The sequence below is a fragment of the Sebastes fasciatus genome, chromosome 10 (assembly GCF_043250625.1).
Source record: "Sebastes fasciatus isolate fSebFas1 chromosome 10, fSebFas1.pri, whole genome shotgun sequence".
In the NCBI taxonomy this organism is placed as follows: domain Eukaryota; kingdom Metazoa; phylum Chordata; class Actinopteri; order Perciformes; family Sebastidae; genus Sebastes; species Sebastes fasciatus.
This window is the reverse complement of record NC_133804.1, coordinates 9,811,143-9,837,434: the sequence shown is the minus strand read 5'-3', so window position 1 is coordinate 9,837,434 and position 26,292 is coordinate 9,811,143. Positions and strand designations below refer to the sequence as shown.

Genomic DNA, 26,292 nt, shown 5'->3' with positions numbered 1-26,292 from the left:
CGCAAACTCTGATCAAACAGTCAAACTAGGCAGCGCTGATCAGATATGAATCAATATTCTGTTACTGTAATGCCTATTTCTATCCTCAAATGTTTTGAGAATCATCTTGTAGTGTACTGTTTAGCTGTAAAATTAGAAAATTTGTGACCCGGCAGCCATGTTAAGATCAGTTGAGGAAATACCAAGCACCGCCCACCAGCCAGAGCACAGCCAATAGGAACGCTCAGCGCTTCTCTCAGAATAAATGACATAATGTCCTCCACTAATAAGATGACTATAGTATCATGCCTATAGAGCCTGTCTGTTGTATACGTAGCAGCCATTGAGTGAGACACACACACACACACACACATATGCACACACACACATAGACCTCTTTACTGCTTCCCTCCTGCTATCATCAGGCGTGTGTGTAAGTGATCCCGTCTTTGTGAGGTTAATTGAAGGCAGGAGCTCTGACTGTCTGAGACATAATCTGTCTGCATGAACAGTTTGTGTGTGTGTGTGTGTGTGTGTGTGTGTGTGTGTGTGTGTGTGTGTGTGTGTGTGTGTGTGTGTGTGTGTGTGTGTGTGTGTGTTGGGGGGGTATTTGAGGGGAGGGATGTCCTTAACAAGACCACACTAGTTATTTATACAAAAACAGAAAAAGAAACACACAGAAACTCTTCGTCTTTATCCCTCCACCTGCTCCCTCTCTACCTCAACCACCCCCCAATACAGATTAGCAGTGTGTGTGTGTGAAGTGTATGTGTTAGGGGGGTGGTGTGGGGCTGTTCCTGGGGATTTAGGGTGTACAAAAGAAACAAAAAAAAAGCAAGAGTGATGCCATAAGGCTTGCTATTCTCTCATATCAGCTCTTATTATCAGTCATTTTTTCTGACAGGAGAAAAACCTTTATCTGTGTCCGTCTGGCCGTTTGTTGAGCGCACACACACACACACACACACACACACGCACGCACACCATGCTCGAGGCCTTGCAGACCGGGGCTCACACACACAGAGCAGGTAATCGGCTCACTAGTAGAGTTAGGGGGCTAGAGAAAGGAAGGAAAGAGCTCTCACCAAGTCTTTGACTGGATTAGAGCCCACCAGTATTCAGTCCAGGTGCTCCGGAGGACGGAGGGGTGAGGGGTCCACGGAGGGTTAATTTGCCATACCTAGTGTGAGACCACATCCTGCTGTTTGCTGTCTGACACATCACATACACGGGACCTTTAGCAAATACTGGAAATTAGCAGCGAATAACGCCGCCATGCCTGGAAATACAGATCTATGCATTATACATCCGCACACACTCATTACCCCCTAATCAACAAGACGTATGCTCTTTGGGTTCCTTGGGTCTGTCGGGGTTAATTTGCAAACCATTTATTACTTTATTATCATGTCATGTCTTTATGCTCACTATGCCATATGCATAATATTATAACGGCATAATTGCTGACACTTCAAGTGCAAGATTATTTCTTCCTTAAATGAAGTGATAGTGTGTTGCCATTGTTGTGGATGACAGGGGAGGAGACATAAGAGTTAATTAACTATGATTAGGAAGAGCTACAGTCAGTGAACAGGCCGGGGTTCTAACTCAATACTCGGCTCAGTAATTGCTTCCTTTCCTTCACTTTCCTTTCCTTTCCTTTCCACTCACTGCTGCTCCCTCATATTTCTCCCCTTCTGTCCATCCATGCATGGTAGATGCTCCTTTTGAAGAGGAGAGCTGGAGAGCCCTCTGCTGGATGCTTGTGGTAATTCGGCCACAGCCATTTCATTTACAGTTTTTCTCAGTCGCTTTGGCTCCTTTTTCGAAACAAAGTCTTAACATTCTCTAAACTGTAAGTGCAATTGTCAGAACTGTTTGATGGGACATCACAACTCTATTGCACGTCTGTAAAAGGCAGTAACTACTCAAAAACACTTCACTTTTTTCACCACGGCAGTCGACCCTGGAAATGTTTCTTATATCCTCCTGGGAACCGAGTAAAAAAAGAGTCTTCCAATTACTTTTTTTGTGTGATTTCCTTCCTAATTAGGGTTAAAAGAAAATCTTACAATTTAGGCTTTTTGAACTTTATTTTTTATTTTACAGCATGTACACTGTAGTGTAGACCACAGGACCATTTCAGTGTGAAAAGAAAAAAAAATGAACAGATTATGGCCGTAGAGTGATATTAAACCAAGAATACATTCAACTTGATAAAAAAAACTAATGCCATATCACTGGAAAGCCCATGATGTCCTCTTAACTATACACCAGGGGTTGATAGAGTAAGTCAAAGGAGTAAAAGGATATGCATGTGGACAAAATGTCCACTACAGAGGACGCATGTCAATGGGCTGGGTCTCAGGAGGATATAAAAATCTCTGTTTTGTTCTACTTTTTCTGTTGACTCTGACTGCTTACTGCACTATGCCATAATATCAGTCTTCTCTAGCTGAATGCTGTTTTGTATCTCACAGAGCTTTTTAGATTCCCATTTCAACAGTGGGTCAAAGTTTACTGGGAAATACTGTACAATACTGTACAATACTGTGGTACACAGAAACAGAATATGTACATGTGTGTTTATACAGTAAATGTATTTGTGTAGCAATGCGTTATATATTATAAATAGAAAATTTACCTTTGAGCTTTCATGTAAAGTCATATGCAATGAACAGAAAATTTGCCACAAACTGACATCCATGTCAAAAAAACAAATCCTGGAACAATGAAAGAACCAAGAAAAACAACAAAAACTGTAGCTCCTCACAGTACGTGACACCATGTCATAGATATTTATGGAATATACATCTGTGTCTGACAGATTTTAAGTAGTATTGAGACAATTTCACTCATCAGTTTTGATCAGCAAGACATGTGCAAGTGGTTATTGTGCAAGTTGTTGTAGACAATTGTACTTACTCTTTGCACACATTTGCCAAAACTAGTGCAATTTGCTTTAATGAATGAGAAATTCTATTCGGTTGTGGACAACAAACTAATTGTTCAGAGATTTTAACTTATTGTTTTGAAAAAAAAAATAATAATAATTCTCATTCGAGAGTTGAGCCAAAGCGAATGAGAAAAACTGTAAGAGAAGTGGACCAGTTACCAACTATTTATCAGCTGAATGTTTGACAAGTACAATTTGCATGGAGTAAAAGTCATTTCGAGTACTTTGTCGTCAATCCGTCTTCCAGATTTTACGTGGTTGTGGGTTTGACTCAGCAAAGTTACCCAGATAATGACGTACATGAAACCTGCCTTGGCGGAGGTCTGCGCTCTCTGAGTGCACTTCTAGTTCCTAAATATAATGTCTATTGCAAAAACCAAAGACTAGATATAGTAGAAAAGATCACTTTTCATTCTGACTGTTTGAAATTTTCTTCAGATTTGTGCTTTGGCAAGCTCAAAGAACACTTCCAAAGGAAATTAAAAATTTCAGCTGTGCACAAATAACTAGAATCAGATAATGGCAACATTCAAAACAATACAGTCAAAAACAGAAACGCTCACTTCATCTTTCTGCTGAAAATGAGAATCGAACCCAAGCAAAATAACTAAAAACTAAACTAAAAATCCTCTAATATTTTTAGATTTTTTAAAGACAATCTCACATTGTTAGACTTTGAATATGCACTGCAGACACCATCCACAGCAGACAGAGACAACCCTGGCGCCTCATTCACATCGTATTTTGAGTGTCTGCATGTTGTTTCATAACTTCTCACCCCACAAGAGGTGTGAGTTAGTTATGTCGATGTTCAAAGCTGTATATCTTTGGTCCAAAGAAAAATATATTGCCAGATTTTTGTTAAATTTGCTGTGAATAGTCAGGACACCAAATAAGAATTTAAGGATTAAGTTGACCCCTGACCTTTCCACTCACAAGCCAGTATTTCCACTAGTAAATTAAAAACAAAATCTAAACCTGTTAAGCACATTCATGCTCCTCAGAGGATTATCCCCTTTGACTTTAATGACCCCCTGACTTCATCCAGTGCCTCCCTCAGTACAAATTTAAAGGTGCTTTTTATAACATTGATAACATTCAGCCACTGGATGTTGCATTCTTCCTCCCCTGTTTTATTGCATTTACTTCACAACAAGTGATTACCAGGCCGTCAATCTCAGCCATTTATCTGTTTTTTCCACACTAACTGGCGACCCAGAGAGGCCACAAAATACCAACATCATTTTACTATTGGCTCACAAGCCTTGTTAGAAGTGGGAACCACACGTTTGATATCTTCCACAGAAATAAACAAAACATTCATTTTGGACCCGCCAAATTTTTTAAAATGATTAATTACTTTACTTTTAATCAGCACTTTTCTAAAGGCTTTGCGGATGTATTATTTTTTTAAGAAAATATTCGTCTACATAAAGATGTTATCAATAAGACCTTTAATATAGTAGTCCCATAAGGCTCTAAGAATAGCTCATTCATAACTGCAACTACGGTTCTCAGCATTTCCAAGAGCCAACATTGCTGCTTTGGCAGTTGTACGCCAATAAATTTCTCATCTCCAATTAAAAGCAATGCACAGCTGCCTCCTTAAACGTTGCAATGGGAAACATCCATGTGCCCTGCAGTGGATAAGATGGTCCCAAACTAGGTTTATGAGTTACAGGGAATGTCAGTGACAAGCACTCCACTGGTATCTCATTTACCACCGCTGGCCTCAGTGACTACACATCATAGGCTTTGACCTAGCTGCTGCCAGCCGCTGTCAGTAGTCTTATTTTGGCAGTTGTACGGCTTCATAAAGAAAGAAAAAAGCACTAAATAGTACCACCTGCAGCTCATTTTCTTTTTACACTTCCACTGCCGCCTCTAATCCTTTCAGTGCTAACATCTCAACTGAAATTTCCAACTTCTTTTTCAGTGTCTCAACAGCAACTGACACTTTAACTTTGATAACTACAGATAAAAGTATTAAGGTTTCCAACGGCAATTGTGCAACTGATGTGAGCTCATATACACTTCAATTGCCTTTTCTAATTGTTGTTGCTCCATCTCTTACTTTTTTTTGGTATAATGTATGATCCTATGAATCATTTTTTTACTGTTCAGCCAGAAGTTGCCAATAACATAAAAAATCACACAAAAAAAACAACTTGTTTTCTTTCTTACCCTTAGCAGTATCTAACCATCAAGATAGTTTCAACCTTAAGCGCAGAGGTCTTGAGATACCCACCTCTGCAGCCACCTCAAAACAATAAAGGTAAAAGGAAATTTGTTAGTGTCAAAACATTGAACAATATGAAACACAGTGATGTGATCTTTCCATGAACAATGATCTGGTAACTCACAATAATCCAGATCCTGCTGTCAACAAGACAGGACACGTCATTATGTACAAAGTAGTTTCAATGAAAGCTGTTAACAGTGAGGTCTGTGGATTAGTAACTGGGGCATTGTTACAGGGAAGACATGATGCTGTTGAGTTTTTAAATGAACCACAAACCACATTTCACTTACCAGCGTTGTTTCGGGATGGTAGCAGAAATCCCAGAGACTGATATCGAGAAAAATTATTTTTTTATCCTCATGTTCTTTTTCTGTATCTTTAAATTGTGCAGATTCATCTCTAAATCAGCTCTGCTACTATTTTAAATGAAACGCCTCAGATTGTTCAGATGGAGTTACTTCTTTTTATCTCTTTATTTTCTCTTTCCTTTTGGCATTTTTTCTTCTGTTCATTTCTTTTTAAGATCTATTTCACCGTCTTAAGGCTGCTTCAGCAGAAAATGTGTTTTCTTGTGGTTGAAATGCGATCAGATTAAATCTGAACTCGGATATGAAAATTCTTATAAGGCCACAGAGGAGCTGAGATGTTATTCTCTTAGAGGTTTATGGACCTTGATTTTCGTTTTGTTTTGTTTTATTGAAACACTTTTATTCAATCACGTACAAACGATTAAAGCAGGCTTTATCGTTAAAGCTTCATTGAGATTAAAACAGTCCATCGTGCTGTTGCAGACAAATGACACGAAATATTCTATATATCATATATCCGTTATGTTTATCACAAAAAGACGTAAATCAAATCTCATGTTAAATTACTAATAACAAATCAAGTAAAAGACCACAATGTACCAGAGTTAGAGGGTATCCTCTGACATCACAAGCAACACAGTTGACTCAGTTGACCGTTAGCATTTGGTGGCTACATTACAGCATTCCACCCTGAAGTACTCCGTCTTACATGAGGCAGATCTAGGGTTAGTAGTTGAAAATATTGTATATTTCAGTATAGTTCAATTAATATCGGTGTATTCGAGGCCAGTTTGATCACAGCATGTGTGTGTGTGTTTGATCAGCGAGGTCTTTGAAGCAAACATGCCCCCCCCCCAACCACTCCCGCTCCACAGCAGAGCAGATGAAAGCTGATATGTGTGATTGAGAGTCCACCCGCTGCCCATTCAGACCAATGAAAAAGCAGGATGATCTAATATTGTAGCAGTTATGATACAATCACAAGACTGTGCTTCCCGTTTAAGGGTCAATGTGCGTGCAATGGATGTGTGTCAATAGAATCAATATCATAAAGTTTGTGTGAACATGTATGGGTGGGAGGGTTTGAACGAGGGAGTGAAATGTGATTGGGGTGAAGGAGGCAGGTGGCCGGCCTGCTGTAACCAACCAAACCCACAAACAGCTGTTCATTTCTCAAAGCCCCCTTGTGCCCCCCTACAAGCATCAATTCACTCTCTACCCCCCCCTATAGTATATGCATCCTCTCCTGCTCCACCCCCACCCTCTATCCAAAGCCACCATCTCTGTCTCCAGTCCATCCAGCCAGTCCTCCCTCCACTCGAGCTGGCCTACTTTGATCGTGCCAAAATCATGACAGGGGACACAGCTGGGTCACCCATACATTTCTCACCTTCCGCTCTATGGACTCATCATTTGCGACATTAATAAAAAAAAACTATTATCAGTAGAATGACAGTAGGATGTAACAATATTTATACTCACATAATGTTGTTTAGATAAAAAACGTCATCATATATTGCTCCTTAAAGGTGCAGTGTGTAGGATTTGGCGGCATCTAGTGCTGAGGTTGCAGATTGTAACCAAATGAAACTTCTACCGTGTGCCAAGCGTGTAGGAGAATGGTAGCAAATGCAAAAACGTGAATGGTGCTCTCTAGAGTGTTTGGTTTATCCGTTCTGGGCTACTGTAGAAACATGTCCGTGAAGAGGACCCGCTCCCTATGTAGATATAAACGGTTCATTCTAAGGTAAAAAAAAAAACACAACGATTCTTATTTTCAGGTGGCACAATTCTTTTGGGGCCCTCAGAATTGCGTTGCTGGTCTTTGCAGATGATGTGGTTCTGTTGGCTTCATCAGACCGCGACCTGCAGCACGCACTGGAGCAGTTTGCAGCCAATTGTGAAGCGGTGTCTGAGGCCATGGTTCTCTGCTGGAAAATGGTGGGGGAGTGAGTCACAGCCCCAAGCCAAGGAGTTCAAGTATCTCTGGGTCTTGTTCACGTGTGAGGGTAAAATGGAGTGGGCTGGACAGGCGGTTTTTGGTGGTGCAGCGTCAGCAGTTATGCGGGTGGTTCAGGCATCTGATCAGGATGCCTCCTGGATGCCGCGCTTTGGACGTTTTCCGGGCACGTCCAACTGGTAAGAGGCCTCGGGGAACACCCAGAACATGTTAGAGATTATATATCTCTCGTCTGGCCTGGGAACGCCTCGGGGTCCCCCAGGAAGAGCTGGAAAACGTTGCTGGGGAGAGGGATGTCAGGAATTCCCTGCTAAGCGTGTTCCTCCCACGACCTGACCCCGGATAAGCGCCAGAAAATGGATGGATGGAAAGATGGACAATTCTTATTTTCAGGGGATTATATACTAAAGAAAACATACTTATTCCATTTCTGCCAATAGATCCCCCTAAATGCTACGCACTGTTCCTTTAATGCCAGTATAACATCCATATCACACCACATTAATCCCATCACCTGTAACACGAGTAATTAGTGAATTTATAGAAATAAATCAAAGCAAGTTATAGAAAACTGAAAATCAGTGTGTCTCTGACTGCATGCTACTTGACATCCAAAGGGTGGTGCTGTAATATTGATCATGTCTCTGCAGCTGGTATTTACAGTGTGCTGCTGCTGCGTCCCAGTGCGGAACATAAAAAGGTCAGTCCTTTCTTCCCACTACAGGCCGGACGGCGAGCTCACTTTCTGGCAAGCAACGCGCGGCCCACCAGCATGAAGACCATCCCAGAGATGAGCTCCAGAGGCACGCCGGCAGCCGCCACCATGAACGACAGGCCGTAGAGCACTGAGACCTCGGCACGGGGACACGAGTCTCCTCTCTCCTGCAGGACGTAGCGCTTCACGTCCATCACCTCCATCCACAGGACGTACAGCAGAATCATGACCAGGAACAAGCAGGCTGCATGGGGAGTGATCAGGGAGAAACACAGATAGAGGCCATCACTGCTGAGTAACACCAGAGGAATGAAGCTCCTACTCATCTCTACTGTTACCACAGTAGCAGTGTTTAAACCTGTTGTTGTTATAGCGACAGTATACTGCAGAGTGACATCTGTTGTGTTTGTCATGTGACAGGTATGAACAGCTGACAGCAGCGACGGCTGCAACACGTGTTTGTGTCTGTGCATTCACCTATTCCCCTGGCAGCATATTCCACACTGCAGACGGATACCATGGTTATATGAACTCCACACATGTGCACTATGCTATATTTTACCAGCAGCGATGAGGAAAGCACCGCCCAGCTTGTACAGTTTGTGGCTGACGAAGGGGACACCGCAGACCAAGAGGAAGCCTCCAGTTAGAGCTGCAACCAGGCCGAGGATTATCAGCACGGTCCAGAAACCCCGAAACACTGCAGGAAACACAACCAGGCCACCATCAGAGCAGTTACTGTAATACATGTGTATAGCATATGGTAAGTGAGGGCTTGCATTCGGGCCGTAGCTATCATTAAGGACACTGGGGTCATGTTTTCAGTATTTTTTTTTCTTTTTTGCAAATTTGGGCAACCTGAAGGGAGTGACCTTCTAGACAAAGAAAGAAATAGTTTGACATTTTATGAAATACGCTTCAAAGTACAGTGTGTAGGATTTAGTGACATCTAGTGGTGAGGTTGCAGATTGCAACCAACTGATTATCCCTCCGCTCAACCCTCCTTTTCCAAGCCTGTAGAGAACTACGGTGGCCTTTAGGTAAAAAAGTGGCAGATTCTCTCTAGAGAGTAAATGTTACACACTGGCGCTGTAAGAGTTGAGAAGATTGAGCCTACCTCTCATATCTGTCCATTAAATACTGTATGAAGTTACAGTTACAGTTAATGTGTTTAATGCATACAACAACTGAGCTGTAAAAGCAACAGTTTGTAGTTTCAAGTGGAGTTATATATGCCGCGCTATTTCTTAGCTGGCTGCAGTGACTTCTTCGAAATTAAACTAAATGTTAATTAATGAGCTTTAGAGGTGCTGATATGCGGATTTGGTCACCTTTGGACAGAGCCAGGCTGGCTTTATGCTAAACTAAGCTGACTGCCTCCTGGCTGTAGCTTCATATTCAACAGACAGACATGATGAACTGACTCTCAACAAGACAGTGAATAAGTGACTAAGACTTACACATGGTGCGTGTATTATGGGAAGATTTCAGTATTTTTAGACTAATTTGACTACTTTAAGGCCAATACATAAATAAAAGATTCAGTAGTTCTCCTGATTTTCATTTTTGGCAGTGTGGAAGCTTTCATTTGGAAGGCAAGCCATTTCTAAAATCTCTAGCTATGACCATGATTTGCATTTGTAATAAAGAAGAAATATGAACACCATCTTTGCACTCATTGTATTCCTTTCCCAGTAATTTATAAGCTCCTTCAGTTGAAGCCATGACACTTCAACTTCTCACTTTACACGTTACTGTGTAATGTTGGTGATTTTAAGCTTATTTTACTGTTATTATCACCGCAAATGGACAAATGTGAATTGAGAATTTCTGTTTATGTGTGTGAGGAACTGATTGTAAAAAAAATGAATACAGATTTTATTCGATTAAAATATGGAATCGCGATTAACGCATGATTGTCCATAGTTAATCACGATTAATTACACATTTTTTATCTGTTCAAAATGTAACTTAAAGGGAGATTTGTCAAGTATTTAATACTCTTATCAACATGGGAGTGGCCAAATATGCTTGCTTTATGCAAATGTATGTTTATATTCATTATTGGAAATCAATTAACAACACAAAACTATGACAAATATTGTCCAGAAACCCTCAGGTACTGCATTTAGCAAAAAAATATGCTCAAATCATAACATGGCAAACTCAAACCCAACAGGCAACAACAGCTGTCAGTGTGTCAGTGTGCTGACTTGATTATGACTTGACCCAAACTGTGATTATCATAAAGTGGGCAAGTCTGTAAAGGGGAGACTTGTGAGTACCCATAAAACCCATATTCACATATCTTGAGGTCAGAGGTCAAGGGACCCCTTCGAAAATGGCCATGTCAGTTTTTCCTTGCAAAGATTTAGCGCAAGTTTGGAGCGTTATTTAGTCTTCCAGTGATTCGTATGACATGGTACCAATGAATTCCTTTGGTTTTCTAGTTTCATATAATACCAGTATCTTCACTCTATCTTTAAAACTGAGCCTGCTACAACCTAAAAAGTGCAAGTTGTGTTAATGCGTTAAAGAAATTAGTGGCATTAAAACAAATTTGTTTTAACGCATTATCATGTTAAATTTGACAGCCCTAAAAATATACATGCTTGTGTGTCTGTTTATGGCTACAGAAAGGTGTTAAGTCACTTCAATGCTACTTTGCATATAGATTCTATAAGTCTGTGGAACTACTTGAGGGATGAAACACATTTTTCTAAAAGATATGACCTCATCTGGTGTTTAATGATAGTGGTAGAGAGTTCTGTGTAACAAGTTAGTCCAAAATCTATAATCATTTGGATTGAGATGTGGTGAATGTGGAGGTCATAGCATCACTTTCATACTTATCAGACCATTCAGTGAGCTCTCATGTGCCCTGTACGGAAGCATCTGCATTCATTATGTTATTTCACTTCCATTTATTTGTACTTTTCTTTTTCCTTTAGTTTCTCACCAGTCTGTAAGTGTGTGTATGAGTGAGTGCGTTACCTGCTGTAGCATCATAACTCGGATGAGGCACCTCTCCAAGTGCGACAGGCAGAGGGAAGAGGTAACCATGGATACACACTTTGGATTCTGGCTGGTTTGCTACATAGAATATAAAAGGTGAAAGAAAAGTCTTTTAAAGCTTAAAAAAACAAAACACCAATGTGGTTCTAAAAACCACATAAGAGCAAAATTTAGGGAAAATCCCAAAACAAACTGAAATAAAAAAGCCACCACATTATTCTTCTTCTCTTCCTGTATATTTTCTGTCAAATACCCAAATTATAGACATTTTTCTTTCCCTGCACTTGTTAGCATGTCAAGCAGACCACACTGCTAAGCACGAGACATGCAACCACATTGGACAAACCCCAACAAAAACTTGTTGCCGCCTTTAGAAGGCGTACATACTGAAGATGGTGGCCAGGACTGCATGTGCGGTGGGCTCCACCTGAAACACACATCGCCAGAAGAAGCCCTCGTGGTGCAGAGTGAGAGACGGAGGAGAACCAGTGACAGCTTCTACTAACTGGATCTAAATGAGACAAAGAGACAGACTAACATCAGCACACAAACAGAGGGACGGACGCTCAAATGTCTGAAGACGGATGAACCTTAATTTCTGTCAGCTTTGTCAACACGTCCCTGTTAGCCGCTCTGTGTGATTCTGTACTCCGGCGGTGCCACGGCAGCCAAACATGGTTCTGATTATGGCCTGCTCGTCTGTGAGGTTTTCAAGGGGAACTCATGAAACACGCATGAGTGATACTCTCCATTTGCTTGTCAGAAACATGATTGATGGCGCCGAATAACACACAGCAACTTTAATCATCCTCTTTTATTGAAAATGAAAGACTTTGTTGTGCTGTGGCGTTGGGGAGGAGTTCACCGGGGGATCACATTTTACAAATATATCCCTTACTTTGCATTTCGGGAACTTTCTCTCAAGTGTGGCACGGGAGAATGAACTGGGGAATTAAAGGAGCACTCCTCTGAGTTTACACATGAAGATCAGTTGACTTGTACTACGCTGCCTGTGAAGACAGCTGTATGATGGCTCTGGAGGAGCTTTGTCAAGTCGGAGGAAATACCCTTTTTCATTCCCAGGGCGTCAAATACCAATGTTGTTAAAAGAGCGAAAGGGACAGACATCGGGCGGGCGGGAGGGGAGGTGGATGGGTCCAACAAACACAGGGCTTTTATCCAGGAGACAGCTGTTCGTGTCCTGTGTTTACAACGTCAAGTCACATTTTTATTTTACAAACGCCTTATTTTAAGCCCAACCATGTTGTTTTTTTCTAAACCTAACTAAGTGGCTTTGTTGCTTAATTCAAGTGTTTTTGTTTAATTCACAACATCAAGCATGTGTTTACTGCGACGCAAAGTGACACCGAGGGGTCTGACAAAGCGTCAGTATGTGATGAGTTGGGATGAGAACATGTTGAAGTAACTAGTGATTTTACGTGCCAATTAAGGCATCAGAGTGCTGAAAGGTTATTATGGATTTTTTGCCCAATGATGCCAAACATATACTCTCTACTGCCACTTTAAGTCCCCCAACTTTACAAATGTGCAAGAGTAAATTATTTTGGTGGTTCTTTAAATATCCTGTAGTAGCATAGCGTGCACACCACGGTCCACACAGAACTGATCAGATTCCACGTTGGGCTTTTTGTGGTTCTCACATGTGATGTTGTGACTATTATTATATACAGTAGAGTTGTTTAGTTGGAGGTCACTGACCAGTTCTGACAGGAGACATATGTTTGTGTTAGTGAATATACAATATGTGCACATTAGTATCTATCCTACCTCAGTCCCATTGGCATCTTTGATCACTGTTGTTTGTGTCGGCCATGTATACGGTCCACAGTTGTCACTGGCCACAAGCCAGTAGTCTGTACCAAACGCCAGGAAGAAACACAGAGTCCCCACTAACCCAAATAGCCCCCCAGCCAAGGTCGCACATCCCACCCTCATAACTCCGGCCTAAAACCTCCTTTTCTCCTCAGCTTTCAGTCTTCTTCAGGTCTCCTCAGCTCCTCTCTGGCGTCCACTCTGCAACCCTCTACCCAGCCCCAGTCCTAAAGAAAACAGTCGGGCTCTCCCAGCCACTCCCTGGCATGCTGGGAGCTGTGGGTAAAAGAAGCTCCAGTAACTAAGGGGGTCAGGCGGGGGGACAGGAGCTATTTTAGGAAGCAGTGAGCCTGTCCTCGTCAAATTACCGGTGGGTGTGCTGTGCATTTATAAAGGAAATAAGCAGAGGCTGGATTGGTTTGTGTGTGTGCTTGTAATGTGGACAGCGAGTATCAGCGTTAATGACCGTGAAGTATTTCTAAGGGAGGTGTTACACTTGGAGCGCCACTTTGAAAATGAATTAGACTGGAGATGCTAATGAACCTCCAGCAAAGGTGTCCTTGAGGTGAAACACTTACTTGTTGTAGCTACTTACTGTAGCTGGTGAACACTCTAAATAATAAAACCAGAAGGTGAATCCATTTTACAAGTTTTAATTGGAAGATATCCATGAAAATTGCAGAAACCTTTTATCAAGCCAGTCTTGAAACCCACGACTCTATATGGCTAAATAAATATGAGGTACTTATCACTTTATGGAGCATTTTTGAAACGACTGAATTTCCTACTTTTCTTCTCCTCGCTTTCTGTCTTTCTCACAGTCTGCCTTCACGGCTGCTTCTCGCTCTCCAAAACAAAGCTGAGTTGTTTCTTGGGGGCTCTCCCCAAAGGTGCTTGATGATGTGGAGAGATGTGCTCCTCTATGGCAGCTGGAGGTGTTGGATCCACTGGCCCTCTGGTCTGAGCTGAAGCTGCTGGTACTGACAAGTCCTGGGGGAACGTCCTCGGGCTCATGGAGCACACTGCCAAGAGAAGAGAGGCTGCAGTGAGCTTGAGCCCCACAAAGTTAGAATAGTCACATCATAGTTGTCAGGGTCAACGGTCAGGAGGTGGAGAAAGACAAGAGGCAATCTTTTGATGTGTCTATAATCTCAGCCGGTGTTTGTAAGTACTGAAAGCTTGAGTGAAAGCAGAGTGGAGAGACAAAACTGCATGTTTTGCGTTTTTCGTATGTATTTCAATTTACCTGTGTGAGACCTGCTGAGTCCTGCTCTTCCTCTGCGTGCACTGTTGAACTCTCCATCCTCTGTCTGTCACAATGGAAATATACAGTAAAACATACTGCACCGTTTGCTTTATACTACAAAAGCCAAAAACGAATGTGTAATCCGTCTTAATATCCTGTTTTAGAGGTGCAGTGTGTAAGATCTGAGGGCATCTTCTTTCTTCAACGTGTAGGAGAACCACGGTGGCTGACACAAAAACGTGAAAATGGGAAAATGTGAGTGGCCCTCTCCAGAGCTAGTGTTTGGTTTGTCCGTTCTGGGCTACTGTAGAAACATGGCGGCCGGCTCCGTGAAGAGGAAGCACTGTACATGTAGATATAAATGGCTCATTTTAAGGAAAGAAAACACAACCATTCTTATTTTCAGGTGATTATACACTAAAGAAAACATACTTAATATCATATTCCATTTCTGCCAATTGATCCTCCTAAATGTTACACACTGGTCCTTTAAGACATTTTAACTAAATGGGTTTGATGAATAAATTAAATTCATAAGACATTTGCTTATAAAACGATTATTATGTAAGCGATAATGTATAGCGAGACGGTCATTGTTGTGAAAGAAACCCCAACAGGGTGACTCTGACGCTCTGACGGGGTTTCTTTCACAACAATGACCAGTTAGCTGTACCTTATACCGCTTATTACACGGCTACTTATTTAAGAAATCAATAATTTGAAACAAAAATGGTCCAACAGAGTCGGACATCAAAACTGCGCCCATAGCAAAGGTCTGTTATAGATAGCAACGGTCTACTATAAAGAAATAACAGACCGTAGAACGCCGTGATTGACCAATAAAACAATGAATTATAAATATTATACATTTTTATGAGACATTTTTGGGGATACAATCATGTATGTGTTTTAACTGCCTGATGAATTTCAGGTAGTATGTAGCATTTTGGAAGATTATTTCACTTAATTTGTCGAAATTTTCACTTGCTTTAAGAAAAATGAGAATCCGAGAAAATGAGACTGACTCCGCGTTCCAATACCTAAACTACCACACTATTTAGTATGCCAGAAAAAGATTTAGTATGTCCCAATACATAATATGTCAAATGCAGTATGCCAAAAATACCAGGATGTCCTACTATGTCCAATCTCATTTTGCAGTATGCAAGCTTGCATGCTTTTCTGGCTATTCTGACCCACAATCCTCTGCCCAGTGAATTTATGAGCATCTATGACGGTCAAAGTTCAATGCAAAATGTTCTGAGGAAGTAGTAGGCTATGTCCCAATTATATATATACTGCATGCAACAGCACGTACTTTGTAAGGGCAACTGCTGTATGTACTAAAAGTAAAAATAAGTATGCGAGTTGGAACTCCGTTGTGTTTACATGGATACATACAGGATATACCTACCTGTGTATTATACGAGTATCTTTCCCCCAGACTCTGGTGTCTGTGAAGAGGCTTCCTTGTCCTGTCCGTGGCGGTGTCCTGGTGCAAAGTGTGTCTGCTGTAGGCTGGTGTCTGCTGGAGGGACAACACACATGCATGAACGCCAACAGTAGATGAATAGTACAAACCTACATTATAGTGCACGTTCAGTGATTCCTTCATCAAAACAGAGGCGCACAAACCCAAGCTGTGAGTTTACCTTGCTGTTGAAGCTTTGAAGGTTTCTGGAGAGAATCCGTCTGATGCTGTCCATCTCTTCTGGTAAGAGGGGGCGGCTGTGGGAGCGAGGGTCCACTCTGAAAGTGAGGTGTGAATATTCACATCCATTTAGCCAAAAACTGTGTTGTGAAGACTGATATTTAATCAGTTTACAGTAGCATGATTGGGCTTTTAAATAGGAAGAAGCCTGGGAATTGATTTACAAACTTGTTGTGTTGAAACTTGATTATCTTTTACACAGATAACCATGATGGTTATGAAACTTTCCTTAGTTTTTAGGACCCTATATGGGCCTCTTTCTATTAAGTCCTGGAGCTCCCTGAGCCGTAGTACGAGAGAAGCTGACATAAAGTAAAATCATGTATTCTCACAGTGGTGGCGCCTCCTCGTCTCCCCTCTGCTCCCTCCTCTCCAGCTCCTGGTAAACTCTGAGGATGCTGGAGCGAGCCTGTTGGTCCTCACGGATCAGGAAACGACGGAGGTACTTCTTGTTGAACTGCTCAAACCTCACACACACACAAAATACATTTCAGTAACCAGTTGACAACATCAGGAGTCCTCACTGTATAAAAAGATCTTTTCATGTGATATTTGCTGCCACCTATTGGTCATTTCAGGTCTTGTTTTTATGGGCATGCAAAAACTTAAAGGAGAAACATGCACACACAAGGTAAAGTAAATGTGAAACTAACTTGTCTTTCCAGTAGTGCTGCCCCCAGTAACCGACCACATCCTCTATTCCTGCCAGCAGGTGATCAATGAGCTAAGAGGAGACATGATGTGAGCATATCATTCAGAGATATCTATAATTTCCCATGGATTATTCTTGAAGTGGGCGTCCATCTCTGCATGCTGCATATCTATTAAGAAAGTATCATCAGAGAACAGATTGCTCTTTCTATGCTGAACTATCACTATTATTTTCATATTCACAGATGAAAGGGAAAAAAGCAGAAGAGTGCTCACACACAGAGGCCATGACCCAGTGCAACAGGAAAGACTCATTTCTATTACAAAAAAACCTGAATCAACTGGAGAACTTAAGTTCATCGTTGCTGCATCTTTACTTACAAGAATACTTGGAATCTTTAGAACTACGGCATTCAAAGCAATGACACGTAATTATGGCCAAACAAAAGCCATGACACAGCCATGGAGGGATCTGATCGACTAAGTACATACTATGGATAACATCTATAATTAGAAACCAAAGACATATATCTGATAATAGATGGAGAAAATGGAACGAACAATGGAACCATATGATCTTGAGTATATATATATATATATAAAATGTGTTTTGTTGTTGTTTTTTCCCATGTATGGCCCATGTACTGATCATGTTTTGCTTTCTTTTCTGCTGTATTTTTCTCTCCATCTTCTCTATTATTTGGCCAGTGGGTAAGTATTTTATTATTAAGCTGAATAAGGAGAATGATGACATACTCTATAGACCCTCCTGTCTATTACTGTCTCGTAATCAGCTTTCATCTACCTATTCATTTGTAAGTACTTATTATATTATAGCATGCATTTCCTTTCTTTATGATCATTATTATTATTTCAAATTAATTTAAATTTATTTTCCACTCACATATTTACTTACATTATTATTATTATTATTATTATTGTTATTGTTATTATTATTATTATTATTATTATTATTATGATTATTATTATGATTATTAATAATAATCATAATAATAATCATAATAACAATAATAATAATAATGTATGTATTTTTTATATTATTTTGTCTGTTTGTTTGGCTCTTTCTCCTTGCTTTTATTTTATTTATATATTTTAAAATTTAAATTTTTTCATCTTTTTTGTTAAAATTGTTATGTTATGCGTTTTTGTAACACTGAAATAATGTCTTATAAATGAAAAATGTATTAATAAATATCACCAAGTAATCTTTATTACTATTAAAAAAACTGATTATGTGTAAGTATGTTGCCCCTGAATGAATGATTATTGAAGAGAAATTAATTATTTTGATGTCTCCTTGAATAGACTATGCTAATAATACATATACAGACCATAATGCAGTCCCAGCACCTCGCTGTACAGATACGTGCTGTCATTTCTCACCCTGCTGTGGATCTCCTCGCTGACGGTAGGCAGAGCTCTCTTCTTCCTCTTCACATCCAGCAGCTCTACTAGAGGCTTAATAGTCATCCCCTGGAAACCAGACAGAAACAAACTGATATAACCAAAAAAAAATGGAGCCAAAAAAAAAAAGGAACAATTTGTATCTGAAAATACAGGAACTGGTCTTTCATCAAAATTCACAAGTGACATAATTCTCCCACCTGTACAAAGACAGTGAAGAGGATGACCACGATGGTAGTTGTGATGAAGAGTCTTTTCTTTGGGAAGTCGTCGATCAGGAAGACGAGGGAGAAGCAGATTGCCCCTCTCAGGCCTCCGTAGGCAATAATGAACTGATCTCGAAAGGTCACAGTGTTCCTCCGGAGCTTGTTCACCACAGCGGTCAGCAGGAGAACTCCTTCAGAGGAAGCCAAATGTGTTGATTCCTCTATTTTGACAACTGTTTATCAAACTCCATTAGTACATCATGTAAAAAGTGAAAGACTTTTAAAGCTACCTGTGGCCCTCCAGATGAGGCAGAGCAGCAGTGTGGCGCAGACAAAGGGCCAGCTCCACATGTGGACATCCTGTATCGTGGACACGCCCAGGAAGATGAAGATGAGGGTTTCGCTCACGCTGCTCCACATCTTCAGGAAGTACTGGATGCTGGTGTTGCTGCGCTCGGACACATTAGCCTCCACGTACTGCTTCATGGTCACAGCACAGGTCACAATGCTGCAGAAAGAGGAAATACATAAGACATGGTCCGATTTTACCAAGAAAAGGAGGTCTTTGAGTTGATCAGCAGCACTCACGCCATGATGCCAGAGAGGTGAAGCATCTCTGAGGTCAGGTAGGACAAGTAGGAGTAGAGGAAGACAAAGAGAGGGGCGATGACCTGGGCTCTGGAGGTGAACCGTGAGGTGAGGGCTGCCACCAGGCCAAAGAAGAGGCCCACAAACAGGCCGCCGAGGCCCACCACCACCACCCTGCACCCACCCAGCAACACATCCAGCCCCGACACCGACGGCAGACGGAGGAAGGACTCAAACAGCTTGTAGAGCACCTGGGAGGAGGAAGAGAGGTGTAATTATTCACAGATATATATATAAGATATTCTATTTTATTTTGAGACCCGCTCTCCCCCTCACCACAGTCACAGCGTCGTTGAGCAGCGACTCTCCGAACACCAAGATGTGGAGCTGTTCGTTGACGTGCATCTCCTGGAAGACGGAGAGCACGGCCACGGGGTCGACGGCAGCGATCAGAGAGCCAAACAGCAGGCAGTGCAGCAGAGAGATGTCTCCCAGAGAGCTCTCGGCCAGCAGACACACTCCGTACAGAGACAGGCCGATTCCCAGCACGTTCCAAAGGGTCCCCAGCACCGCGTACCTGGAGATGTAGACACAATCTGCAGCTTTACAGGAAACAGGAATGATACCGCTTGGCAAGGTGCTCATGATAAATAACACTGATGATGAGAGGGGTGAGACTGAACCAAAACAGTAAAGTTGTTGGCCGTAAAAACCAAAACAATGATATGAAAGAGGTAAAAACTTCTGAGTAGGGTGATCATTCTCTGTAGGTTCTTGCCATACTAACATGCTCACAATGACAATGTTTAAGGGACAGTGTGTAGGATTTGGTGGCATCTAGTGGTGTGGTTGCAGATTGCAACCAACTGAATGTACCTCCTCTCACTCCTCCCTTTCCAAGACTGCGGTAACGTGAACCGCCGAGCGCAAAACCATGTTAACGGCATTCGCCTCGCTCAGAGGACATCCTTTCCATAATAACACTACTTCAGGAGCAACGGAATTCAGACAGTGGCTGGCGGAACCACGGTTTTACACTCTGTGGCTCACATTACCGCAGTTTCACAAGCGTGTCAGAGAACTACGGTGGCCTTCAGGTAACATAAAAACTTGAAAGGCTCTCTCTAGAGCAAGTGTTTGGTTTGTCCTTTCTGGGCTACTGTAGAAACATGGCAGTGCAACATGGTGGACTCCGTGAAGTATGTATGTGATGTAGATAAGGGCTCATTCTAAGCTAAGGAAAACACAACAATTCTTAGTTTCAGGTGATTATACACTAATGAAAACACAGTTATGAATATTATATTCCATTTCTGCTAATAGATCCCCAAAATGGTACACACTGTTCCTTTAACATCCTGACATTTAGCAAGCATGACGCTCACCATGTTCTGATTTTAGTGTTAGCATGCTAACATTTGCTAAATAGCGCTAAACAAAAAGTACAGTTGAGCTGATGGGAATGCTACTAGTTTTTCAAATATATCTGGTCAATACACCAAAGTATTAGACACAGTTTGCCCTGGTGGTGGCACTAGATGACAAATCTTTGGATCACCAAAGTCTTTAGGAATTATCCTCTATAGGACAGTGGTTTTCAAAGTGGGGTCCAGGGTCCCCCATGGATCCTTGAGGGGGTTCCAAAGGGTCCCCAGCAAAAAAAGGAATAATTTTATTTTCACTATAATTCCAGGATGTATGACTATTTTGGTTTCATACACTTAATGTAATAAAACATCTAAAAACAAAAATCCTATCAGATGGGTGACCTGGTACAAAATCTTAACAAATGGGGGTTCGTTATTACCGGTATTTGAATGCCTGCACAATTTCATGGCAATTCACCCAACAATTTTTGAGAAATCTCAGTCTGGACCAAAATGGTGGACTGACCAACAACAGTGCACAATCCTTGAGCCACGCTGCTAGCATGGCTAAAAATATTGATGTTAGCGGCTTTAAACATATTAATTATAATTGTATCTGCTTGTTTCAGGGATTCACTGATGCTATATAGATTGGATGGACAATGTGATGCACATGTGTTTGATGTTGCATTTTATGCAGATGTTATATACTGTATATTTCCCTGTAATTCAGACATATTTGGCACATTTGAAAAAAAACCTCTATTAATAGGTTAAAAAGGTATAAGGAAAAGTGTATTCAACAGCTTTTGCACACAGACCCACACAATCATACACACAAACATTGACTGTGTACCAACCAGAGGATGGTGCCGAGGTTTTCAAAGAACAGCCTCCCTGGCAGGAAGTAGCCCGCGTCCAAGACAATGGGCGGGAGCAGAAAGAGGAAGAAAGCATCGGCGCTGAGAGTCGGGGGAGCGGAGTGGCGTACGCCATAGATCACTCCTCCAACCAGGAGGCCCACCATGATAAGGAGACAGCTCTCTGGGACCACTGCTGGGACTCGACCTGACCAGTGGAAACCTGGAGGTTAGAGACAGAGAAGATAAAAGGACATCATGCTAATTGGATTCAACTGTGTTGTGACTTTTTGAGCTGCAAGAATTTTGTTTCCGTCACTCTGACTGAAAGCACAAAAGTGGCGCTACACCAACAGCTCATATAATATATGCACATACACCTGGGTAGTGATGGGATGCTTGTATTGGTTTTATATACTCTAAATATAAAGACAATTTCAATACATTTCCTTGTTATGTCTTGGGAAGACTTACACATTTTTGAATGGGGATATTTTTCAAAGTAAAGGTCAGAAATTTTATTTCATGTGTGCCTTTATATTGTAAATATATAAAATAAGAGATTTGATGATTTTGGTAAACCGCTTGGATTACATTACACATACAGTAGTTGATAAAGTAACTCGTGAATACCGTAACATGAAGCATTTTCAGTTAACTTCAGATTAGAACCCTCTAACAACATCTAACCACCTCCACTAGCATCTTATCAAATGTTGGTTTTTCATGTATGAGCAGAGGACCGGTTGAAGCTCACCCAGCTTGGCCAGTGAGGCCAGCATGATCCACAGCACAATCTCAAAGGGAGCCTGCACATGGTGGTAGTCCACACTGAAAACCCTCAGAGCCATGGGCAGATCCACAGACAGGCTGCCATCGCTGCTGTTGAAGCCCAGCGACGGGGGCAGGTTGTGGGGCTCAGCTGGGGGAGTCAGGGCCAAGCATGGGGCCAAGCATGTGGGCCAAAAGAGGCAGGCAGAGAGAGTCCACAGGGCAGCCATCCTGCAGCCATGCTGGGATATATGGGAGAGAATAGGACCGGGGTTATGGAGATAAAGGGAGGGCGAGCAGCGCACACACAGACGCACACATGTACACACACAAAACAACAACTCCACAACTCATGCAGCCGCTAATGTGCACAGGAATCCCTGAGCTAGCAATGATATCCAACCAGCAGAGCAGAGCTCAACACACACACACATACATACATACGTATACTTGCTGGGACCACACTTTCTGAGTGGTTTAAAGGGACGATACCACCGTCATTACAAATGACACCCACATAATGAAAATCACTTCATATTTAGGATACAGCCATCTTTTAGATGTGAAATTATACCTTCAGTGGGTACAAGTATTATTTAACTGATCTTTGGGGTCACATGGTACACTCAAGCCTAAGAAACCTGCTTTAGGGGACTTGAGGGACTTCATGTTTTTGATTTTTTATCCATTAGGTCTGCTAATAACAGTTATCCATTCATTTTCTGATTATTTCTTTTGCATTTTAACTGATTATGTCTTTAGCCCATGAAATTTAAATGCTGATCACAAGTTCCCAAAAGCCCAATATGATGTCTTCCAATGACCTAGCTTCATAAATGACTAAGATACGAAAAGATCAACTTTATTGATACCTCACAAGGACACAAAACACAAGACTGTCACTATATCCTGACAGTAGTGCATGAGACCGGTAATCTGTGAAAAATAATGTTCCTCTGCCTCCTCCTGGTGCTCCTAATGGTATTTGCAAGTTTTATTTATTGCAAAAACAACCAATCAGAGCCGAGCAGTCACTGGGCAGCTGTCAATCACTGCTTGCCTATTTCTTGCCTCAGATATTTTCAGAAACATATTGTGGTGTACTGTTTAGTTGTAAAATGAGAAAGTTAGAGACCCGGCTGCTATGTTGAGAACAGTTTACAAAAGATACAAAATGTGTGGTTGATTTGCGATTAAATTAAATATTTTAATCGATTGACAGCCCTAAAAAAAACACTTGCTTAGGTGTAGGCAACAAATCACTTTAGATAGGTTTCGGGGGGAAAAAAACATGGTTGGGCTTAAAACTATGTTAATACAGTGAAATGTGACTTGATGTTGTGAAAACGGGACACGAATGATCACCTGATTGTAACGTGAAAGTGAAACTTAACGCACAGGAAACAAACCGCGGTCTCCTGGATGAAAGCCCTGTGTTTGTTGGACCCATCCACCTCCCGTACCGCCCACCCTGTGTGTCTCTTTTGCTTTTTGAACTACATCACCACACTCCCGGCGCACTTTCTCTGAGCGTATACTTTTGCCGTGGATGGGTTTACATTGTAGTTAATGGAAAGCCCGGTGCGTCACATACCGGCACTAAAGGTATCACATGCCACCGGTTGTGAAAAAGTGCTGGTATTTGGCACCCTGGAATGAACTGAAGACAACACATGATGTAACAGTAGTTATATCAATTTATTACAATTAAGAGTTGCGTCACACAGGTGAGAGTGCTGACCACTGAGCCACCGTGCTGCCCTTACAAACCAGCGCAAATCTGGTTATCACTCTGCATCCACAGGGCCTGGCAGGCAGGGACAGTCTCGTTGAAGATGGTTTCACGGGAGAAGAACTCTTTCACTCTGAAAAACAGAAAAACAGAAGAGTTCTTTAATGTTGTTGAGAGAATTTAGGATTTTCAGTTGAATGATCCTACATGGATTCTTAAAATCCCGAGAATGAACCGAACATCAATATGATATAACATGCCGATGTTTAGCAGCCATGTTTCTAAACACGCTCATAAAGCTGATTGACTGGTGACTCACCTCAAGAATCTCTTCTCCCACTTGCTCATCCTTTCCTTGGGCTGCTCTGGTGAAGAGGCAGGAACGCTCGCGCCATGCTCAGCCGCCCATTTCTCATAGCGTTCCTCTTCCTTGAGTCTCAGCGCCTCCTTCAGGTATCTCTGTACTTCCCAGTAACCGTCCAGAAGTTTCTTCACACTCTGTCTCTGCTTGTCTTGATGGAGCAACTCCTGCCTTTTCTGCTGCTCTCTCTCAGCTCGGGTCATCAAGGGCCATCGAGTAACGAAGGAAGCTACACGGGTAAAGAAGAGACCGGAGGAGACGATTTGTATGATAGAACAGCAAAGTATGGGTGTGTGTGCCACGGAGCAACATCGTAGCTAAATGTTTACAGCAGGGGAATGAAATTGAAAAAAATAAAGTGACACAAAAAGTTTTCAGTGGGATATCTTACTTTTGTAAATGTTGTCGCCCTCCTCCAGCTCTCTCCTGTACGTTCTGGCGACCTTCCTCATGATGTGCCCATGGATATATTCATTGAGCCAATTCAGAAAGCGTCTCCGAACGCTCTTATCTCTTTTTTCTTCCATGACCTGTTCGGCAAGAACTGCAGTATTGTTAAGTTCATCCCGCTCTTCAGTCTGGAGGACGTTTTGGGTGATTTCTTCCTCCTGTGGCAGCGGTGTGCCCAAGTCTTCTTTCCTCTCAGCCTTCCTTAAATCCACTTTAGGGAGGTGAATCTCCAAGTTGGAGACCTCAGTGGGTCTGATATTCTTCTCACTTGGTTTCACTCCTTTAGTGGAGACAGCAGAAACTTTACCCGGGCTTCTGGCATCGGACACTAAATGTCTGCTGTGATGACGGACGACTCCCACGTGAACCTTCTGGCTTTGGAAGATCATGTCGCTGTGGAACAGGTCCATTTCTTTTGGTGGACTTGTTTGGAAGAATTTCCTGGATTGTCTTACTGGCTGAGCGGCGTTTCTCGTCCTCCTAGATGGTCAAGACAAAAGCAGCAAGAGGCGTATTCAGAAACTATGCGTTTGAAACAAGCTGTCAGGATTTCTGTACATTTGTGATGTCACAACTATACAATATGTATGGTGCCTTCAAATTAAACCTGTGAGCTTGTGTTGACAACATGGGAAGTCGTGTATACGATATGCTTTGAGTTCAAGTGGTTAAGTCGTGAGAACACCGCTGCTAAGCAACGGCAATATTAACGTTACTGTCGGCATCTAGAAGCCACAGAGGCTAACAATTTAGCAAGCTAGCAAGTGGGTAACATAATGCAGTAAATGCAAACACATAATGACAGAGAACAAAGATGAGGCTGTCGGGAGTATCAACAATATCTATCAATCAATATCATTTTCCTCAGACACATTATAAAATGACGACGAAAAACAATATACGACTAAAATTACAATATAATAACTTATAAAGTACCGAAAGATTAACTTCCGTGGCCTCCGACATTTCTGACTACATCAACAAACTCGTCACAACTCTTAAACTCTGAGCTTTCAGAAACTTTCCACTTACTATGTTGTGAATCCCACAAGAGGAGGGCGTTCATATGGACTCTCTGGTGAACACGGTAAACACGACTCCACTTGAATGCACCTTTAGTCCATCTCACAGTTTTAAAGGTAAACATTCTAAATGTGTCCCAGTGTATTTCCGGTTGCTGTGTATGTGAATGACATCAGCTGACAGGAAGTAGTCAGAGACCCAAGCTGTTGCCCAGCAACGCAATTCAGTTGAAATGCGCTAAAATGGAGCGTTTCAGAGGGTAAATACAGACATATACAGGCAGACAGAGGAGGAAAATAAAGGTGTTTTTTTTAACATTACAGCATGTAAACATGTTCTAGTAGAAACCAAAAATACAAGTCTGTGCCTGAAAATGAGCATGATATATGACCTTTAACTCACTTTGCTAAATTTGAGATCATGTCTGTAATGTATTCAACAAGAACCAATGATCTTTACCTTCTGGTGGAGGATGGTAACCGTCTCTTTTCCCTCTCGTTTCCAAACACAGAGTTTTAGTTCCTCTCAGTGTGAAGGGAGAAGGGCCCTCTGGAGGTTTGCGGCAGATATCCAGGTCTGAACAGCTGAGTCCAGTCCCTGGTTCTGCCTTCACCGGGTCTTTGGGTACACAAAAACTGGTCTGAAAATGTGTATATTTATAATATTTTACTGTTTAACACATGCCATTTCGGTAAAATATGACAATAGAATAGAAATAATTTTTTTTCCTTCTGTACGGCACTTTGTAGGCGGGCGTTTTACTTGTGTCCGGTAGTCCAAAATAGCAGAAGCGTAGCTATACGCCTTTGGTAAAACCTCTGGCGTGTGTCCGAGCAGAAGAAAAATAATACTGCAACTGCATTTCAAACTGCATTTAAAAGTTGCCCAAACCT

General features: G+C 41.8%; 3 protein-coding genes across 5 annotated transcripts; all 3 read right to left on the bottom strand.

The window, feature by feature from the left end:
- Window positions 1–5,615: 5,615 nt before the first annotated feature.
- On the bottom strand, window positions 5,616–13,297 carry LOC141775070 (transmembrane protein 182-like). Its single transcript, XM_074647994.1, has 5 exons — window positions 12,964–13,297; window positions 11,563–11,686; window positions 11,155–11,253; window positions 8,723–8,860; window positions 5,616–8,404 (listed from the first exon to the last, which is right to left on the bottom strand). Exons 1-5 carry the CDS (start codon window positions 13,129–13,131, stop codon window positions 8,184–8,186), a joined length of 750 nt encoding a protein of 249 aa, XP_074504095.1. The 5' UTR covers window positions 13,132–13,297; the 3' UTR covers window positions 5,616–8,183.
- Window positions 13,298–13,645: 348 nt separating this feature from the next.
- On the bottom strand, window positions 13,646–22,078 carry LOC141775069 (sodium/hydrogen exchanger 2-like). 3 transcript variants are annotated; one of them, XM_074647991.1, is made up of 13 exons: window positions 21,820–22,078; window positions 21,063–21,285; window positions 19,172–19,412; window positions 18,836–19,086; window positions 18,538–18,755; window positions 18,242–18,438; window positions 18,021–18,110; window positions 16,619–16,689; window positions 16,298–16,432; window positions 15,907–16,003; window positions 15,669–15,782; window positions 14,255–14,318; window positions 13,646–14,058 (listed from the first exon to the last, which is right to left on the bottom strand). In XM_074647991.1, exons 1-13 carry the CDS (start codon window positions 22,061–22,063, stop codon window positions 13,793–13,795), a joined length of 2,211 nt encoding a protein of 736 aa, XP_074504092.1. In that variant the 5' UTR covers window positions 22,064–22,078; the 3' UTR covers window positions 13,646–13,792. The 3 variants fall into 3 exon arrangements, with proteins under 3 accessions (XP_074504092.1, XP_074504094.1, XP_074504093.1); XM_074647993.1 differs by having other exon boundaries at window positions 13,646–14,030; XM_074647992.1 differs by having other exon boundaries at window positions 15,669–15,779.
- Window positions 22,079–23,512: 1,434 nt separating this feature from the next.
- On the bottom strand, window positions 23,513–25,564 carry LOC141774804 (uncharacterized). Its single transcript, XM_074647621.1, has 4 exons — window positions 25,409–25,564; window positions 24,318–24,856; window positions 23,885–24,155; window positions 23,513–23,698 (listed from the first exon to the last, which is right to left on the bottom strand). Exons 2-4 carry the CDS (start codon window positions 24,784–24,786, stop codon window positions 23,596–23,598), a joined length of 843 nt encoding a protein of 280 aa, XP_074503722.1. The 5' UTR covers window positions 24,787–24,856; window positions 25,409–25,564; the 3' UTR covers window positions 23,513–23,595.
- Window positions 25,565–26,292: the final 728 nt, after the last annotated feature.